Source organism: Strix uralensis, chromosome 9 (assembly GCF_047716275.1).
Source record: "Strix uralensis isolate ZFMK-TIS-50842 chromosome 9, bStrUra1, whole genome shotgun sequence".
NCBI classification, from domain to species: domain Eukaryota; kingdom Metazoa; phylum Chordata; class Aves; order Strigiformes; family Strigidae; genus Strix; species Strix uralensis.
In genome coordinates this window covers 5294439-5315836 of record NC_133980.1, presented here as the reverse complement: position 1 = coordinate 5315836, position 21398 = coordinate 5294439, and the positions used below count along the sequence as shown (strand labels likewise).

General features: G+C 41.1%; 1 protein-coding gene and 1 long non-coding RNA gene across 4 annotated transcripts in view; one reads left to right on the top strand and one right to left on the bottom strand.

The window, feature by feature from the left end:
* Window positions 1-1604: 1604 nt before the first annotated feature.
* Window positions 1605-4109, bottom strand: LOC141947217 (uncharacterized). Its single transcript, XR_012630055.1, has 2 exons — window positions 3999-4109; window positions 1605-3816 (listed from the first exon to the last, which is right to left on the bottom strand). It is a non-coding gene; the product is annotated as an uncharacterized LOC141947217 (long non-coding RNA).
* Window positions 4110-4385: 276 nt separating this feature from the next.
* GOLIM4 (golgi integral membrane protein 4) overlaps window positions 4386-21398 on the top strand; it is a 34713-nt gene continuing 17700 nt past the window's right edge. For 2 of the 3 annotated variants that reach the window (XM_074878463.1, XM_074878462.1), the window contains exons 1-3: window positions 4386-5034; window positions 19976-20050; window positions 21319-21368. In XM_074878463.1, the coding sequence (XP_074734564.1) occupies window positions 4848-5034; window positions 19976-20050; window positions 21319-21368 (312 nt within the window). In that variant the 5' untranslated portion in view covers window positions 4386-4847. The remainder of the gene's footprint in view (window positions 5035-19975; window positions 20051-21318; window positions 21369-21398) is intronic. The other variant, XM_074878465.1, reaches the window with a different exon arrangement.

Sequence of the window (21398 nt, the reverse complement as noted above, 5' to 3'; positions counted from 1 at the left end):
GCAAAATACACACAGATCCCTGTCTTGGAGCACTTGTGTTCTATGCAAATAACATGCTCTTAGATAAATGCCTAAAGGCTCAAATATCCAGCCCCTTATTGTAAGAATATTCGTATTATCATTAGCACTCAAACATTATTTTTCTTTTTTGTAAAACGCCAGCCCTCAGGAACACAGGGGTTTCCAGTTGCAGGTTTCTTATAAGGTGGATCACCTGATCATTGTTTAAAGTCAGTTCATGATTTAATATGGTATTTAAATCATTTGGGATCCCAACAGTTGTTTTAACTGTTTACTATCAGTTTTTATGGTAGCTGTCTTGTTAAGAACAATGGAGCATATAACGGTATGAGGAGTTTTTGGGGGAAATGCAGCAAAAGGCTGATCAAATTCCAGTGTTTCTTAGAAGCTCTTCTGCCTTGACAGACAACTAATAGCTCCAACACAGGATACACTGGAGTGCTGCCCCTTGAAGTTGGTCTGTGGTGACTGTATGGCCATGTCGTAATGTGTGACAGTTCCAAGTGTGTCCTCTGTGTGTCACACCTAGAGCGAATTTGTAGATCTGTGGCATCCACAACTCCATTACTTCCTACTCCTATTAAAACAACTGTACATTTTAATACATCTACTTACCTGCATTAATTATTTACAAAGGATAATGGTTTGGAGCCACTAAAATGACAAGACGTTTAAGTCAGGAAGCACCAGAAACAAGGTATTCAGAGTGTAGCCTCCTTACTCATCTCCACCAGTAAACACATTTTCTCACCTCAGTATGAAATGCTGTTTTAATTACTCTATGTACCTACGCAGAATCTTCTTACCAGTGTTTTATCCCCATTCCTACCACGAATGCTGAGTGATTTAGAAAAATGTATCTTTATATGCATCCATGAGGTAGAAGTCAGTCATCATCTACTGTTCTACAGTCAGAACTGAGGCACCAGAAAACAAATGTCAAAGCTGTGTTAACTTTGAGTGTCTGGTTTGAGATACTGTATGTTTGATTTTTTTTTTTTCCAGAATATTAAGCAGCATAGCACTTTCTATATTAAAACACAGTCCTCCTTGTCCTCACCTCAAATTAGGACACCGGCAAACAGAGTTCAACTGATTACTTAGGCTGGACACTCAGTCACGGGCAGCTGATAGGTCAGCTATAAAAAGCCTGACTTCCCCTAATGTCACAAACTATGACCTCAGGCAAGGATAAACTCGATTTTCCCAGGAGCATTCACCTCTTCAAGTCCAACCTTTTCATTCCTTCAGTTCCTGACCACTAATAAATGACACTGAGTGTTAAAACAATCTTTGTACGCATTAGTAAGCTTCAGTCACTGGACAAAAAGGTCATTCTTGCCTACACATCTGCAGTTGGAATGTACTTTGTAGCTGGAGAGGTAATAACGTACGCCTTGCCAGTACATTCCTTAACTTCTGGCAACCAAATGAATGGGCTGTGACTTGTACGGGACAACCTTCACTGTACATTGGATCCCTGATCCATTGATTGGTAGGATTTTAAAAATAAATAAAAAGACCTGCTACCTGATCTATTTAACTACTGTGTTCATTGGATCATTCTGGAAAATCTCAAAGCTGTTCAATGATCATTTTTATTAGAATCTGGTATCCCTAGCTACAAAATAATCACAGAATCAGGCTTAATAAAACTGACAGTGAAAAAATTAAAGAACATACAAGAGAATTACATTAAGAGGAAGAAAACAAACAAAGGAAACAAAAACCCCATGTAGTTCTGCAATGTCCAAACTTACTGAGAACTGGCTTCCCACATCTTGTGGTTGATCATGAGAACCCATGTCCCAAAGAAATGGGGTATTTCTAACAACTCTCCCCTGAACAGGTTCCCTGTCATCCACTTGAGTCTGAGCACATCTGAGCCTTTCCTTCCGTCAGAGAACTTACAGTGTTATACTTTATATATTGCTCCTCTAATTTCTCAGAACTTATAGGAACTTCATTTTGCTCAACATTTCTACGACCTAGTTAAATTTGTCTGAAATCGGCCAACGTGTTGGCCAACTGCTTGTACTTACAAGGCACAAACTGACAGCCAGTTTGATTGCACAAGCCTCATTTGCTTAGGAAATTAAGCTAAAGATGATAAATAGGTGTGTATTAATGCCTGCCCATGAATTCCCCGTTGCAGCCTCCAAGCATGCTTCCCATGGTACAACATGGCTCAGAAAGCACTTATCCTCCATCTTTTCTGATTAGATCAGTAACTTATTCAGTGATTAGTCAAAGTAACATTCCTCTCCTAGCAACTAATTTAATGCTTTTTAATACATTACAGTCTCTTTTAGGTCCAAACCTTTCTATTTTGGGACCTCCAATTCAAATTTGCCTAATAGCTTCACATAATAGTCCCTTGCTCCCAATAAATTCCTCATTTTAACTCTAATTGGTTTGCTCATGAAGAATCACAATTTACATGAGCTGAAGAGGAGATATATCGCTAGCTATTACTGAATATAAGTAATATTTGATTAAGCAAAGGAGTTACTAATTTGCTTTTTTCTCAGCATTTGTTAATGATATGTCCAATTTCTACAAGGAGATTAAGTATATTTACAACATAATCAATTAAATGTATTTGGAATAGGTATTAAATAACGATGTCACTTCAGTGTCCTCTTAAATTTATGGTGTCTATGTAACCCAAAGTGACTGCAGTATCCAGATGAAGTTGCTGGTTAGCCAATTGTTCTCCAGTGCAAAGGGATCAAAACTAAAGGCACAATCTGCTTTTATGAAAGGTAATGTAAGCAAGAAGTGGAAACACAAGAAATAAAATAATTTGAATCTCTGCGATACTGAAGTATAAATCCTCTTCAGTGATTTCAAGGTCTCGGTCTAGAAATAAAGAATTGTCTCATTCTACTTTACTGAGCTCAGCCTGAGGAGCCTGGTAATGTAAAAATGCTCAGGACATCTCTGAAAGAGCCTGGGAGAGGAAAGGAAGCTGGAGTTTGGGTGATACTAAGAAACCTACTGGAACTACTTTGTGAAAGAAATGGATACTATAAACCTGCCTGAAGATGAGTCAATTTGAAACACTGGTGGCTTTCAACAGAAGGTTTTAAATGTAACTTCAAGAATTTCAGGAAGCTTCTTAAAGGCAAGGGAAAAGAATATGATTTTTTTTTTTTTTTTTTTAAAGTATCACTGTTTCAAAGCAATTACAATTTCTTCCTGGGTGTCTAACTCATAACATTGAACACTTCAGTCCTCAAACGGAGAGCAAGGCATTCCGTTAAATTAAAAGACAACAAATATAAATTTGAAATACGTTTAGGTAGAAGTCATACCAGCTCGTGGTACTGACTGCTATTAATTACTGCTATACGTAGAATGTTTGAATAACAAATTTTTAAGCCTCTTTGATGTAGTTTTTCTTTTGCAGCCAGAATAATGCCTGTGAAAACCACAGATCACCGAGTTAGATATATTTAGAAAAAAATAACTTTGGAGTATGTCTTTGATTTTTTTTTTTTTTTTTTTTTTTTTTGCTTATTATTACTTCTAGTTTAGCTTGGTTCTTGGTTGTTTTTCTTTCCTCTAATAAAATCCACTAATAGTGAGAAGTCTAGTTATGCCAGTTCTGAAATGCCGCCGATTAAGGACAAACAGTTTCAGGCACGGCGGCGGCATTTGGGAGCAGTGCCCTGGCACAGACACAGCCTGAGCCTGAGCGAAGATTCACCAGCGGCCTGAGCGCGGCTCTTGAAGGAAAAGGCAAAGAGCGGAGGCCGAGACGCGCGGTACCTCAGGGGTACGGTCAACGCCCTGTGAAAAAGATAAAATAATCTGATGCCGAGTGTCAATAAATCAGGGGGTTGGTTATAAAAACAGGCTCTTTGGGATTTCGCCTTCTCCGTACGGGAGCCCTCAGCCGTCCGCAGGCCCCGGTGTGGCCGCGGGGGCCGGTGCCCCCCAAGCGCCGTGTCACCCCCCGGCCCGTTCCGCACCCGCCAGCGCCTCGTCCCACGCAGTGTCACCCCCTTGCTCGCCGCCTCACGGGGGGCCGGGCGGGCGCGCAGGCCCCGGGAGGCCGCCCCGCGTCTCCCCCCAGCCCCGGGTCGGGCCGGTCTGGGCCGGGCGTGAGGAGAGGGGCGGGCGGCGGGAAGCGAGGCGCCCGGCGGGGCGGACGGACGCGGCGGGCACCCAATGCGCTCCGGCGCTGCCGCCCCGAAGGGAGGGGAGAGACCCGCGGTTGGGCCCAATGAGGCCGCGCCCGGAGCGGGACTTCCTTCGGGGATCCCGCGGCGGGGAGCCGCGGTGGAGCGGGGCTGACACGTAAGTGCGGGGCCAGGGGAGTTGCCTTTGTTCCTCTCCGGTGGTGGCGGCGGCGCCTCTGGGCGGGCGGGTCCGGGCCGAAGGCGCCGCCTGAGGGGAGCGGGGAGCCGCCCCCCCCCCTCCTCCCGCAGGCCGCGGTCGCTGACGCCGCTGCCCGCCCCTGCCGCGGGGAACCGGGACGGGCAGCCGGGGCCGCCCCCTCAGGGCCGGGCAGCGGCGTCGCGGCCGCAGCATGCGGCTGGGCCGCCCGCCCCGCGCCCCGCAGAGTCCCGCCGGCTCCGCTCCGACGCGCAGGGCCCGCAGGCAGGGGGAAGCCGCCCGGGGCGTCGCGGCGGTGCCCAGGGGCTGAGGCGGTCGGCCGGGCCGGCCCGTCCCTCCCTCCGTCCCTCCTTCCTCCTCCTCCTCTTCCTCCTCCCGACGCGGGCCCGGGGCCTCCGATGTCGCCGCCTCGTCGTCCGCCGCCTCCAGCTGCCCGCTGCTGAGCCGTGAGGGGCGGGGGCCCTCGGGACCCCGCCGGGGACATGGGCAACGGGATGTGCTCCCGAAAACAGAAGCGGATTTTCCAGACCCTCCTGCTCTTGACTGTGGTGTTCGGCTTCCTCTACGGGGCGATGCTCTACTACGAGCTGCAGGGCCAGCTGAGGAAGGCTGAGGCCACGGCGCTCAAGTACCAGCAGCATCAAGAGTCCCTCTCAGCTCAGTTACAAGGTACTTACCTCGGCAGGAGCTTCTGCCGCCCTTCCCTAAGGCTTGCAGAATGCCCTCCTCCTCCTCCTTCTCCTCCTCCTCCTCCTCTGGGGAAGTCTGGGTGCCAGCTGTCCAGCCTCACAAAGTTTTGCTCCTTCCACGCTTCTAACCCTTCTCCCTCCAGCCTGCAGGGTTTGATATCTGTCCGTGGGTAGGATCCTACCCTCGCTGAAGTCGCTGTGAGTTTTTGTCACGGGCTCCAAGAGAGCTCTCATTCCCCCTCGCTCTCACACATTTTACAGAGTGACTCTTATTCCCAAAGGACTGCACATCACTTTGTAATTCCTGGTATAAATGGAAAAGGCAGGCATACTGCCTGCCGCTCCGCTAGCAGGACAGACCGCATCCAGTTCTGGCAGTTTTGCGTGCTTCTGTGTTCTTAGCGGTATTAATTTTATGCTGCTGAGAGAACGTTCAGCTGCAAAAATGCAAGGCTGCAGTTCCTGGGCAGCATAAACCTTAAATAGCTCCAGGAAGGAGGAGAAGAGTATTCTGATACAGCATGTTTTTAAAGGGTAGTTTGAAAGTGAAGTTCAAATACGTTATTTGGATAAGACTGTTGTATTACTTTTGGAATAACTTTGAATTTCTTGGCTTAAAGCTGCCACGTAACAGATCCTTGTGTATCTAGGTTTAAGGATGCACCAAATGTGGGCACCCTGTACTTGATGAAAAGATGCCAATGTCTGACATCTACATTGTCCAGAAATCAGATGCAAAGCAGCAGATACACATGTGAACCATCAATTCTCTAGAAAGTGCAAGACCTCAGCGCCTCTCTGATTCTCGAGTGCAAGGTTATCAGGTTGGCATATACAAAGCCCAGAGCCAACTTTCAAAATTCCTTAGAGTTGTATTTCTCAAAACTGTACAAAACAAGAGTAAGAGTGGTCTGCTCTAGCAGTGTAACGTTACTTAACTTCAGGGTGATCTTCAACCAGACGTTTCACCATGGAAGCGTACATAAAAGCACACCTAGAGGCATGTAGTTTTTATGCAGAGTGCAGAATTGGGCTTATGCTGTTAGATTCTCGTAGTGATTTGTTACTTGAATATGTTTAGCTATGATCTGAGCCTATTGTTGCCTAGTATTTCAATTTCGGGCCATTTCCAAGTAATGCTGTGGAAAAATTTGACAGAAGCTTTCATTTTAGTCACAAAAAAGGTATAAATGTTTGTCTGGGAGATGGGTATGGGGCAGATGGCTAAAGGGCTGCTTTTGCTAGTCTGTGTATTTGCCAACAATATTTGAAGAGGACACAGGAACATCTTGTTCTCAAGCTAAACTTCAACAAGTTTAGCTTTTTCTGTTGCTCTGGCTATACCAAAGAGGAGCATGTGACAAACTTTATCCTAACACAGAGGGAGAGATTCTCTTGATCAGATATATTGGGTCTCGACTGTTAGTTTAAACCTTCTATGTCTGAAACATTATTTTCAGTAGCCATCATCTATCCACCTAAGTTCATGGAAGCCGCAGGCAACTAGTAGTTGATAAATGCAGTGAAAACATTGCATTTTATATAAGTATTCTCTTGCTTGTTTTGGTGTATCAATGAGAAATGAAAAATATGGACCAGAAGCTGAAAGCATGAATGCATTTGATTATCAGTGCAATAAATTCACGTGGTTCTGGGACCCATGCCAATGTATCAAACCTATTAAGCAGGAGATCTTATCTATGCCTAGTATGGTAACAGTAAACCTTGTTTAAAAAAGATAATTACTAGCAGTTAAGTCACAGAATACAAGGAAAAATAAAATGTAACAATAAAATTGGTTGTTTAAATTTTCCTGTATTATGGCAATAGCTAATATACCTAAAAGAGGGTGAGGCTGAGAGCCCACAGACGTACTAAATGCAGCAGCAAGCCTTAGATGCCTAATCTCTCACTAAAGTAAATGGAAGCTATATGTCTGAGGACTTCGGAGGATTTGGGCCTAGTGAGCTAGAAATAAACTTATCTTCCCTGTCTTTCCCTGTACATTTAATGACTCTTTCTGAAACGGCCTGCCCTGTAAAATCACTTGGATTTTTGCAGTAGGAGTTTGTTAGTGCGGAGAACATAGAGAATGGAGAACCTGTGCCTATGCCCAACTCACCTGGAGATAAGCAATCACTGTGCTAACTGGTGATGTTCAACACCAGAACCATTTCTGAACCTTTCCTATTTAACTCTTTGATATGGAACAGCAGGAAGGAATTTTCTTTAAACAGAGACTTTGAAACAACATGAAATGATGACAGAAAATCCTGTGTTTGCAGGTGCAGTATCTGACTGTACTTTGAACTCTTGATTTTAAATCAATATTTCTGTTGCCAAACAAAAAAAACCCTCTAAGAATATCTAGACTACATTTCTTTGCTGTCCTTAACAACATGAGAGATTATTCTTTTATGAGAACAATAAAATGTATCACTACTACAGCAGTGCAACTTATCTTTCCCATGCAGTGTAATCAGTTTATAGATACTGGTCTAGGGTTAACTTTGGGGCCTGAAGTATGATGGGAGCACTCTGAAATCTTTTAAGCAGGAACCAGTTAAAGGGCAAGGTCACTGACGTGGCATGGCCAGTAGGAAAAGAGGGTGCTGTGTCAACAGTGGCTGATTTTTTTAGTGTTTATAGTTCTCTTCTGGGGGATTAAATAAGAGTTTAAAGCTCGTTACAAGCTGAGGAGAGAACCAAACTTTGGACTTCTACTTCCTGAACAACCATTTATCAGTAGGCTTTATTGTGTTAAATTTTCTTAAAAAAAAAAGAAAAAAAAAAAGGTAACTTCTTGAAGTTGTCCTTTTGTGGATCCTGAGGCTGTATTGTACTGGGCTGGCTGTGCTCCTAGAAGGCTGACTGCATTGAAATGCTTGGATGACAGTGAAATACTGAATTCTGGTTGGGTTTTGTTGTGACTGCTGGTGCCTATAATGACAGTTACTTTCCTGGTTGTACACAGAGGAACGCTGTTAGGGCTTCTGGGTGAAACTTGAGTCAGTTTGTGCAATGCTTAAGGATTGTAGGGAACTCCTGAGTTTATGCATAAGGTTGCAGTTTTGGACCTGAATGCCTTTGGTCTGCCCAAAATCTTAAGAAGGATCATCAGATGTAGCTCAGAGTGCAGCCTCCCTTCACCTCCTACTTCCCACTCTACTATTTTTCTATCTCTGCATGTTTTTTTAGGTATTTCATCTATGTAGGTAATAAGAACTTTCCTTTTGGTACTTGCCAGTTCTTTGTGCCTGAATGCACAGTGCTTTCTCATTTTGCTTGAAAAGCCAGTCATCTTAGATTTTTATCTTTTTCATTGCCTTGATTTGCTCAAACGCAGCATGTGAAGAAAACTAAATCTTCAGTATATGTGGGAAAACAGCACTCACATCCACCAAGGGAGAATGTACAGATCACTGAAAAATGGTTCAGGAAGAGGTCTCAAAACAGTTAACCCATGCACCTCATTTGAAGAGGGCTGCATATGACTGTTTTGTAGGGAGTTCTGCTTTTTCTGGTGTTCGCAGCTTCAGCTATCAGATGAGAAGTATTTGTGCCTCTTGAAATAAGACCAGGATGCGATTGGAGGGATGGCAGACTTGGGGAACACAGTAAGAATAACTGGTTTGGAGAGGCTGGGATCTTAAACTCACCCCCTTCGGCAGCTCACATAGAAAATTTTGTATTTGAAGGCTCAACTTCTCACAAAAAAGAATGTCAAACTTTGCATTTTTAGCTCTTTAACAAAGTTCTGATGGGCATGGAGAAAGTAGGGCTGCTTTTGTAACCCACAAAGGGAGACAAAATTTCTTAGCTGCTAAGAAAACCTAAAGTTGTAGTTATCTGTAGGTCTTTCATAGAGAAGCTGAACTTCCCAGTAAGCTGATTATTTTTAAATCTCATTTTCTGAGCATTATATGTTCAAAATGTGAAGATAATCTTATTTAGTATTTCTTAAAATGATAAAAACAAAAGTTGGCACTCTTAGTTGGACACATCTTTATAACAGGCAAAGTCTTAAATTATTGGCCATATAGGAACAGACTTCAGTTGCTAGAACAGAAACGCATTGACAGCTGTAGATGAACCTGATTGTATCTTTGACTGCTTCAAGATGGAACGTATCTACAAATGTCTTTTTACCCCTTACAGCTTCTGTCTTCTTATCCTCTGGGTATTAAGTAACCCCTTGTGTGCTATTTAAATCTGTTTAATCTGTTTTAATCCCTAACCCTAATAACAGCCTACATTTAGTGCCTTTTATACCTTAATTTTCCTCCTCTTGGACTCTTAACATACCTGATGGCTTCAGGCAATCTCCGTGCAGTCTGAGACCATACTGTAATCTTTCTTGGGAGCCAACCCAGCAGGGACTCTGAACTTGAGAGTTCAGAGTTTGCCCTACTGTAGGCAAGGTGTGGATTTCCTGGCAAGCAAACGTAGAATTCCTCTGTGCCTGTTGTGCTATTTCTCCTAAACTGAGGCCCCTCCTTGGAGGTGACCTGCTAGAAGTTGATCAGATCTACAGCAGCTCTACGTATAGAGACTTGCATAATGCATCACAATACTAGATCACAGTTCTGTGTAACTTTTGAGATTAATATTTATTATGTCAGTCCACATGCTAACTACATAGGTGCCAGAGCTGCCCTTAGTGAAGTGCATACCAATGTGGATGTACTTCACTAGCTCACCCCTCTTTTATAGTACTCTAAATTTCTACCTTAAGTTGTCAGAGCTAGGAAGAACTAGCAGTACTGTTGATGGCTTATTTTTCACATGCATCATACAAACAGAGCTACATCTAGGCAGCTGCTATATGGTTTGGTTGTTCTCCGTAATAACGGCAGCCTGAATTCCTGTCATTCCTATTAGTTTCAGATTGCATGTAACACTACAGTGCTTATTTTGACTGCGTTTTGTTGCTATCTGAGATCTGAAAGATTTGTGGTAGCACTAGCAGAGGTTAGTTCTCTATGCACTATTGGCATGCGGGTGTGCTTCAACACCGAGTACAGTACTGCACGAAAAGGCAAACCCAGCAGCCCTACTTCTGCTGCCTGGCTTCCTGAAGTGGTATGCTTTGGTTTGTAACCTCATTGAAGAATCTGTCTTTTGTACTTCCATTCACTGGGTATTTAATGGCCTATATACTTAAAACACATTAAACATTTGAAATCATTTGTGCAATATTTGAATATGAAAGATCTATATGGTGTAAATTTATATTCATATGTGCATTTGTATGTACATATATGTATATATAAAAAGTATATTTAGATAGATATACGCCTGTTTTGCAGCTCAACCTGAAGGTTTTGGGCTATCTGGAATTACCCAGATTTCTTCATGATCCAAGTACAGAAAAGGTGCTGGAGCTTTGGTTCAGTTAACTCAGGTAGATGGTTTGTTCCTTCTAGGTCCATAATGAGTAAGAGTCCCAGCAGCTGAATTCTTTGACTGGAAAGATAAATTGAGCAAATGCCTGTATTGATGCATTTTTTTCATTCCTGCAATCCGTGCCTGAATGCCTTTAAATTACTTTCCTTGTGGACATAATACTTCTGGGATAAATTTCTACCAGTGCTGCAATGTTACATCTGCACGTGAGTTGGAATCTGGGCCGAAGAGCACAGAGCATGTAGTCTGAAGGAATATTAAGCAGCATGAGGTAATAGGGTGGTTTTGTTCCCTGGGTTTTGTTGTTCCTGCTCCCCAGTTTAATACTGGGCCTGGTAGCTAACAGACTGATACAAGATAGAGCCAATATCCTGAAACTGCTTGTTACTGATGATGATTTAAACCTTTTTAAGGCGAGTGGTCTGTCTGGGTTTATGAACATTTCAGAGCTGAGAGGGCAGGCAGGAGGCAAGATGGGTGGAAGTTTTGGTGAGTTTGCATTCTGACTTCAACAGTCATCTTCTGTCACATATTCCTAGCAGGCAAGGGTTTGGCAGAAGCTTCTGCATCGCCTAAAAAATCATCAGCTTTGTTGGAGGGAGACCAGTGGAGAAGCAGAGGATGAAACAGCCACGCTCATGATCTGACAATTGTAGCTGCAAACTGAGCCAGAAATCCTGTAGACAACAGTGTAGCTTAAGTGGCGGCAGGCTGTGCTAAGCACATCGTGTGGGAAGAGTCTTGGGGTCATTGTAACTTTGCAATTGTACTGACAAAACTTTAAAGTTAATATCTTGAAAGTTAGGCATGGTTGCTTTACTGTTAAAACCAAAGCTTAAACCACAGAGTGGAATTACTTCCTTACTTTTTACATGAGCAACACTGATTGAATTCTTAGGTCTTAAATATGATGTTCCAAACACATTGTCTCACTGGGCTGATTGTTTTGCTGGGCAGGATACAGGCTGTCAGCCTGTGTATCTGGGTGGGGCGACCTTATGAGTAAGGTTTCCACCCACTCTGACATTATAGCATCTCTTGTGTAGTGGTGAGGATATTGCCAGCAATTTGTGGCTAATATAGTTCACTTCGCTCATTTTGGAATAGGATCCTTGCATAGAAAAAATAATTAAATGTCTCCTGCTGAAAGTCAGGTGCTGTTTTGAGGTTTAATGGTAATGAAAGCTAAATAATTCAGATTACTGAAAAAAAATGAACTATACAGAACAACTAATCAAGGCAGAATCTTTTGTCAGGTTATTTTTTTTCTTAGGAATTTTAGGATTCAGGGGCACGAATTTCTAGTCATGTTGGAGCCCGAGGCAAGCACTTAAGGAATTCAGCCTGTGTGGATGCAGTTGTTCCTTGTTTAAAGGAAGGTCTTCTGAGCTGGATGTAATTCTGATCTTCTGGTGATCTAGCGTAACCCAAATTTCCTGAGATTTTTCTACTATGTATCATTAAATAAGAATAAAAGAAACTGCAATTACTCCACCTCTTCCTCTACATTTCCACCCCCCACCCCCCAGGTATCTGAAATTAGCCTAGTATCTTATTTTCCTGAGGTGACTCAGATCCCCGAGTTTGGCAGTCATTTCTAGGGCTTAATTGCAGAGATGTTGAGAGAAATGTGACCTGCTTGTGCTCCTGGAGGGCAGAGTACACAGTCTATTCCTATCCGTGCCACCACCCTGAACAATGCCGTTGTCAGTGTCTCAGTTAATCTGTCATACTCAGATGCATATTTTGAGGTTTGACAGTGATCTTCTGTTACCAAAAGAAAAAAAAAAAAAGATTATGAACCACTAACTCAAGCTATTGATTTCTGTGTGCAGTTTTTTGAAACGTACCACTGGAGCTGACTCCAAGTCCCCTGTGTTGGAACTCTCAAGAACTAGTTTAAGGAAGCAGTTTAGCAGGTTTGTAGGGTGATAACCATAGCTATTACATCAGTTTTTGCTATATTCCATTACAATAAAAATCCAAATGTAAGCTTCAGTTAGGAGAGACCATTGGAACAACACACGTGCATATATATAGATTGCGTTGTTTTTCTTCAGTGTCGATTTTGCACTAGTTTATGAATATACATATATATTTATATAGAACCTAATACCATGTAGATAGAATCACTAGACTTCTGCATAAAATTGAAAAAAAAGTCTAAAAGAATTTTTGAGAGAAGGAACAGGCCTTTGTTTCCTGGAGCTGAGAGTTGAGCAGACCCAGACATTCAGAGATGATGTGAGAAAGAAACTGTTGTCTCTGCAGCTCCTCTGATTGTGTGTTTTCTTCAAAATGATCTGGTGTGTCATGACAAAAATGGCAGAATAATGGAGAGAAGAAAATCATATAAAGCAAAAGGAATGGAATTTTTTTAGAATTTTTATGCTAACTTTAAGAATTTAAGTCTAAAATCACTCCACAGGTTTTGTTTGAACTATTTGCATTTATTGCTTCAGGAAAAAATATCTGTAGCCTAGAGAAGTGTATAGAAAACAGCATATGCAAGGTGAGATGCTAATCTAACCCAGCATGTCATAACCGTGGGTGGCACCAAAGGTTGGAAGAAATCTTTTGTGGAGCGCGCAGGAAATCTTTTCTGGGGTGGAAAATGTGATCTGTTTCCTAATAAAAGTCATGTCTGAAGCCCAACTGTTAGGGATTAAATATTTAATTGCATTTAATATCCCTTCTCAAACTTTTCTTTTTAGCAGCAGCTATTACAGTTTACTTCTTCAATATGATAAATACCTCCCTATATCCCAACATATATTGCAATTTGTTTTTAAATCTGTTGTTTCCTAGAGGTGTTATTGACTTTCTAAGAAAGGGAGTACATGAGGCAGGGTGGAGTAAAAGGATTCTATTAAATGTAGATGTTCACTCCAGTTTAGAAATAAATTTTCATGTCATCCTTATAATTGAATAGAGGCCACAACTATTTCCTATAAATATAAGCATGTGTTTCTGGGGTGAACTGCATTAGTGTGACATTCCCCAGCATTCCCCCATTTCCAGAACTGCAGTCAAAGCAAAAATTTAAAGATCTGCAACACTTCTTCACATTGTGCTTCAGATTTCCTCCTTTCTTTTTTGCGGATGCAAAGCTGACGGTTTGATAAGCATATGAATTTTCCTACATGCTTATCTGATCTCTCCACACATTCCAGAGTCTTCTTGAAGTTCTGTCATGATGAGTTCTGATACCTTGTCTAATCTGTTATCAAGCTCTGCAATGTTAGTCTGGGAAAACCCCTTGATAGAAGGCAAGTTTCGTAGAGAGCATCAGTGATAATTCTTGTCCTGGGCAAGACACCAGGGACTGAGTTGGAGTTTGTAGAACCAAAAGCAGGAGTCTCACAGCTCTAGTTAAGGAGTCACCTGTGAGCTTGAATGGATTCCCAGCGCTCAGTGTCACGTCAGCTACCAGGATACAGGTAATTCCCAAACTATTATTTGGGTTTTCAGATCTATTCCAACTTACCCAGAAGAAAATCCATGTTCCAAGATGGAAAATGTTATATAAAAATGCATGTAGTCAGTTCTCTGCTATCTTTGGGTAGATCTTATCTGACTTACCGCTAAACTTTGACCTAAGCACAGGCACTTGGTCAGTCTCCATCCACAGCTCTGTGTGGAGCTGTTTTAGTAGCAGTGGTGTATCGTTTGTGTAGAACCACTCTGCGTCGGGAGCACGGTGCAGGACATCGCTGGCGTACAGCTATCTGCCTGCGCTCAAGCTAGTCACACCCAAAACTCCATAAATTGCTCAAGTCCCATTCTCCAGTTCTAGTTTCTTGCTGGAGTACTGACTAAATCAGAGGCACAGGTTTACTTTAATTGATAGGTTATTTTTGGTGCAGGATCTTTGAAAGCAGTAGATGTTATGTTTTCTCATCGTGCAGTTGAAATCAGTGGTAGGTCTATGACAGAAGCTACAAAACCTCTGAATATGAAGATCCAGATAATAAATACAAATTTCTTAAAATTATTAATAACTGAGCAATGTAAATTACTACAGAATTAAGTCAAAGCAGTGGTTATTTTTAAGCACAACTGCCGATGCGTGGTTTAGTTTGCTAGGAGGAATTCTGCTCTTTTGCAGTGACTGGCTGTAATTTGACAAAGCTATTACTTGATCATTCTTCTTGTGAGTAAATTGAAAAGTGTAGGAGTTTCTTTTAAAGTAAATTGTCATACTGCATGCAGTGCTGGTTGTGGTTTCCAGTGAGCAAAATGAGAGCAGTCCATCTCTGCCTGTATGCAAATTGTTCCGTAATTAAGACAGAACAATGCTCACTTTTCACACAAAATCAGTTTCACATTATCTGGGCTTCTATTTGCATCCTTTTTGTATAAATTCAAAACAGAAAACTTCAAGGGCGTAATACATGAAATGCCTTCAATGTTTTGTTCAATGTATAGTAAATACATGGTTTCTGTAATGCTGCTTTCTTGCACCATACTTAAAACACAGTTTTCTTAGTCTTTATTGTGGGAATACTTCCACTGTTCCTTAGATGTTTGCAATGTTGCTGGAATATCCATTTATTGCTAAACTCTCAGTTTAGAGTCTTTGAAATAAATGGAGTGCATACTGTGACCTGTATGGGTAGTAACTGGTGGGGAATCCTGATACTTGTTCAGGAGCTACCCACAGTTTGATAATCTCTTTCTGATAAGATTATCAGTAGTGAAATAGTGGATCTCCTTGTTTGAAGCCAGATTTACTGACTTAATCAAATACAGAGCTGGAAGCTTGGAGAGCAGGTCTTGCTGTATGACTAATGTGTTCTCCAGCATAAAACGTTAGCATCAGACGAGTCAAGAAATATCTTCCGAGATCAAAATTTTAATTATTGTCATTAGACTAGAAAATCTGTCCTACATGCTGTACTAAAGGGATTCTTCCTTGGCTCATGGAAATGCTTTACTCTCAGCAGAAAAGCTATTTGCATGGGTTCACATTTTAAATGGTTCTATTTGCAGTGACAAGAATTGGAAATTTAACAATTTTTCTAACAAGTCTGTGTTCTACAGACCTTCATAGTGTTACTAGAAAAGTGTCAGTGTGGCTCACCACACACTGCTGGTTCAGTTCAACTCTGCCACAGTCTGAGAGAAAATAATATTGAATGTTACCAAGACTACTGAAATCTGCTGGTTTTAAACGAAAGGTATCACTGTAAGCTCAGAGGAAGATTGCAGAATTGCATAAGAAACAATAACACTGAAATGAATGAAATTTCTTGCATTGTGTATATTTAAATCCCAGTGTAATCTTAATTTTCCAGTATGTAAGATGGTGGGAGCTGGGGTATTTTTGACTCTGGAATTGTGCTTCTGATAGACCAAAATACCAAAGTAACACAGTTGCAAAATTGCTGGTAATGTAAAATTGGAAATATTTTCTTTTAAATATACAATAATGGCTTATTTGCCTTAATAATAGTTTTACTGCTTAGGGGTGCAAAGCAAAGATAAGAGAAATAACCATGACTGTTAAATAAGCTTGCTTTCATCACATTGCTTGACTCCTGTGTTGCAATTAACGTTCAGCAATGGTCACAGTGGTGTAATCTTCTGAGAACCTATAGAGCACTGCACACCCCCCCTTCTTCTCCACTTTCTTTTCTGTATGAGAAAAACTTAAATCAAGGATTTGATTTAATTGGGCTCAATTCAAGAACTGTTAAATATTTCCTTGTTGAAGTCAAAAGGTGTTTTAACCAGCTGTGATGTTACCAATTCTGTTTCTGGGCTCTGTTCTATGAGGCTGGATCACCTCTCTGTGAGTTTATATTGATCTTTGTTCATTCATGTAGGTTATGTTATGTAGATAACTTAAAGAATTAAACTGATACCTTCAGTTATTCCAGCTTTAAATAGTGCATATTAGCCATTCGATGACAATGTTTTTCCCCTTTTTTGTACCATTCTAATAAATGTGACAGAGCAACAAAGTTCAGTTATTTGTGGAAAGATCAATACAAAATTAAGAACTTACCCTAGGAAAAAATTATTTGTGAAGTGCCCTGTCAGTGCATCACACCAGTAGGAATTTGTCAGATTCCTTATACAGGTTCCACCCCCCAGCTGGAAAACCTATAATAGAAAAGATGTTTTTCAATGTATTTATTTCTTTGAGATTCTTGCTCAGACATCTTATATCCAGGCTGGTAGTGAAGAGGGAGAAATCTCCTGCTGTAGTAACAAGAGCCTTGTAGTTTGGACTCTGCTTGCCTAGGAAGTTCCCAACTGGTGGGAATAACTTACATTTATAGGAGATAAACTCCTATATACATACTTACAAAATCTGACCTGCAACCTACTCCCCAAAAGAGCAAGTGAGAAAATATAGAAGCTATGCTTTCTTAATAATTAATCAAAATCTTTGTTACGTTGCACATTAGGAACTTTTATCAGAGAAAAACATTGCTGAACCAACCAGTAAATGAACTAGACGAGGAGAGGTGTAGGAGGAAGTTTTTCTTAGCCATTTTTGGCCATTTGAATGGCTATTTTAAGACCTTGCTGACTTTGCTCCAGTATTGCAAAGGTTAGCACACAGAAGGTAGCAGTGAGGATGCACCTGGGAGGGGTGTAGACATGTTGCTTGAAAGTGCAGGGTGAAGACAGGAAAGCCAAAGCTCAGCAGAGATGCAATTAGCTGTGAAAGGTACAGAGCACAGTGGTCCCTAAAACCCAAACCATTCCATTATCTTTCTCCTTTCTTCCTGTCCTTACTAGGGGCTTGTTGTGCAGGGTTTCCCCCCGACTTGTTAAAACACTAGGAGAGGCTGAGGAAGGTACGCTTGCAGACAAAAGCAGAATGGAAAAATGTTACCTCTGAATCCGTTTGTGGTTTAGTCTGTTTGCCAAAAAGCCTATTTCCACCCCTGATTGTATGGGAGGGGAAACCCATTATGGATTTTAATTTCTCTCCTGAGTTGCTATGCTACAACCACGGTTCCTTTTGCAATGTAATTCAGCATTTGCAGTCTTCAGTGCCTAGATAAAACCATTACTGTAGTGCTGCCTTTTTTTTTTTTTTTTTCCTCCCCTGAAAGTTTACTTGCTGGTGACTTTGTGAATATTCATTACATGCTTGTTTTGTTGCAGAGGATGTTGGTACATTAGTTCATCTTGACTGATGCCCTTGACTTTAGAAGATAAATAGCAAAGTAGAGATAGATGACAAGGATTGATTAGCAATCCAGCTTCTAAGCCAAAATGTACACACTTGTAGATAAGCCAGTAGCTAAAGAGCCTGCAGAATGCACCTTGGTGGAATTAAGAACGTATTTTAAGGTGCAAGAAGAGTTTTCTGTGGCTGCCAAGATATAAATCTTTATTTGATGCTTCCTGTTGAAGACTTATGTTCACCAATGGTTTATTTCTCAGAAAATGAGTTTCCTAGTTTTGAAGGAAATATCACACATCCCATTAACACAAATTAATAACTCTTTAAAAGAGTGCAAATACGATCTTGGACGGTGAAAGACCCTTGTGTTAAACTGAGCTTGAACAAATATAATTGTACATTTGCAGGAGTTTTAATTAATAGCTTTGCTGCAAACTTGGTAGGCTATTTCAGATAATGATCCTTCAGTCTAGTGAGTGGTGAGGAAAGGGTAAATAGGTCCTGATGTGCCCCATTGCATTGGAAACTAGATGTTCAAAACACAAGCTGAATGAAATGCTGCTTTACTGGCAGCTAAGTGGTGGGACTCTGTGCCAGAGGATATTGGATATCCTAAATACACATGGATACAACAATTAGACAAACTCTTTGAAAGTAAAATCCATTTTGGAGTGGTGTACTCAAAGGACCTGTGGTTGCCTCGGACAGTCTTTGAGAGTCATAAAATGCTGGGAGACAGTGCCAAGGAAACACTGTAAGCTCACTCTGTGTATTCTGTATTGGGTGTCTACTCTTGTCAGGGCCTGAGAGATGGCACGGTTGGTCTGTTGGACCATTGATATGATCAAGAGTAGTTGTCATACTATTAAAAAAATCTAAAAATAAGATTGTCTCTGCCTTCTGTGATCAAACCTGGAGCAGTCTGTCCCGTCCCATGCCATGCCACCCAGCATTCCAGGTCACTGCCAGTCATTGCTGCTGCTCTCTTAAAAACTGTACAAGCCAGCACTGCCACCAGAGAAACTGTTACATGCCCTGTCCCCCACTGCTAGGTCCTGCTGTCCCATCACCCGCGGCAGCGAGAGCGAAGGGAGGGACAGTACAAGAACAAGCAGCAGAACCACCTCTTCTGGTAGCATTGTCAGCTCAAAGGACTTGTAGAATTTGGCAAAGATATCAGAGCATCTTTCCAAAAACCCACGTGCATTTTTTGTAGTCAGTGACCCCGCTGGAGGGGACAGTGACACACTGTATGACTACCGTTACCTGGTCTGCTGAGGATGTTGCAGGTTGTACTATGAGTGGTGCCCCTAAAACCTCAGCTTGTTGCTGTATGCAAACGCTGTATGCAAAACACTTCATTCATCTCTAGACTACCGTGTGGGTATTTTGACTCAATTAACGGAAATGCATAAGTGGATTTAAAAATCGGTGAAGACTTAAGTTTTTCTCTCAAACTGAACACTTGATTCCTGACGAGCACTCCCTGCCCTAGCCTTACAGAGAAGCATCTGGTTTAGCTTTATACTTCCACTCTCCTAGCCCTTCAGATGATTTCTTTTGTCCTTCCTGCCTTATCTGTGTAACTGGGGGGTGAAAAACCCCTCAAAACCCCCCAAATCCTCCTCAGATTATATGGCTATTGCAAGTACAGGCTGCTTTACTGTATGTATACTCGCTGTCAGCACATGCTTATGTAGAAGTGTAGGACATTATACCTAAGTATTTAATTGTGCGAGCTGGGGGTCTTCAGCAGTGCTGTGGTGTAAAGGATACTGTTATCCAGGCTTTACAAAAAAGAAGGTCACAGAAGACTGAGTTGTCCAAGTTTTTGGAAGAATTTAGGAATGGATCTCAGGTTCTCCATGTCTTACAGTGCAGTGCTGCCCCTTTTTAAGCTGTCCTGCTCTTGTGCATCTCTCTTCCCTCCTTGTGACAGTGTGTTTGCTGCAAGGATTTACTCTGGCAGGGAGGTTGTCCTGCTTTACTTCCTTGTCTCTTTACAAACAAGGCAGGAGAGAATGAAAGCATGGGGAAACGTGTACCCGCACACCTAATAGGGAAAGAGGATTTGGTAGCATTCACGTAGATCCACCATAGCTCACTGTCTCCATAAGCACTTAAACGGTTATCCCATTCTATGCTTATGCAATGGAAATAGCCCAGAATTCAGGATCAATAAAGCATAGAAAAAAGAAAAAAAGTTACTGTCCCAAATGATACAAACAGTCCTTTATCCTATGACCTCATTCCACTTGCATTTTTCTGGTACGTTTTGTGCCAGTGCTCTCTAGGTGTGCTGGGGGTGGATGGTGTTTTTTGTAATATTACTTTTAAAATGAATTGTGTACAAAATTTCTCTTTTCAGTTGTATATGAGCACAGGTCAAGATTAGAAAAGTCATTACAAAAGGAAAGGCTTGAACATAAGAAAGCGAAAGAAGGTAATAATATTCTTTTCCCTTTGACATTTAAAATAACTTGATTGTTTTAGAAAGTAACTTCAGATGTATCTTGTTCAATTATAAATGAGTTACCAATATATAACGCATTAGCAGGACCACCTTGGCAGATCTGTGGTGGTATTTTTGGTACATCTTTTTAATTTACTTTTTTATTTATTTTTTTTTAATCTAATCTTTTTTAAAAGTAATCACCTTTTTAGTACCATTTACAGATCACTGCAACATGGCATATTATACACAGTGAATATGTGTATATTGATGTACATAAACCTAATACATATGTGGATTATGGGCATGTATAAATTCTGTTCCAGTGTGCTGAAAATTTAACATGTACCAAAAACTTGGGATATTTTCCTGCGTTCTGCCAATGTGAAATTAGACTCTGAATCAGTACTTGTACACATGCTTAAGGGTAAACACATGCTTACATACTTTTTTCTGATTAAAAGTTAAGTTCTAGGTGCGTGTCAGGGGGAAATGTTGGCACACGTTGTATTTCTTGCACACCTGCCCTCCATGAAACTTCAGCAGAATGCAATACTCTGAGTTTCCTCCAAGGTTTTTATTGTTTTAAATTAACTACAATATTCAGAGTAAAGCCTGTATTCCTCCTAAAACTGAGGACTCAGCCGCTGGATTAAAACTACTTTAGCAAAGATTAAGAAAGTGTAAGAAACTATTTTTATCATGCAGCTCTTGATAGCTTTCTGGTGCCATCTAGTGTAGAGCTGTCTTATTGCTATGCAAAGGTGAGTTGGCATTTTTAAATCCTGAAAAGGGGATCAAGGAACAAAAGGGGAAATAGGGGATCAAGGAACAAAAGGGGAAATTTTTGTTTTATTTAAACTTAGTCTAGACTTTCATGCTTCTTAAAGTATATATTTTTTTTTTTTATCCTAATACAAGAATATGCAACTTACAAATGTCCTTTTCCTTTTGAATGATGCTACTGGGCCTCTACTGAGATTTAATTAACCACCTGTAGTCTTCAGCCTGTACCCCCTATATCTCACACTAAGATATGAAACTTTTTAATGAAAATGTTTTGTCAAATTTGAGCATTTTGTTAAATTTTCTGTAGTTTTTTGAAGATCTTTTGGAAAATTACAACTTCCTAAGTATTTGGCTCTTAAGAGAATTTATGTATGCAACAGTTATGTTATTTAAGTACACAGTTATGTTATTTAAGTACAGATTCCAATCCTCCTGTTTTCTTCATCGGTATTTTCCCTTTTATGTTGTAGATTTTCTTGTTTATAAACTAGAAGCACAGGAAACACTAAATAAAGGAAGGGTAAGTCATCATTCATAGTACAAGTTTTTA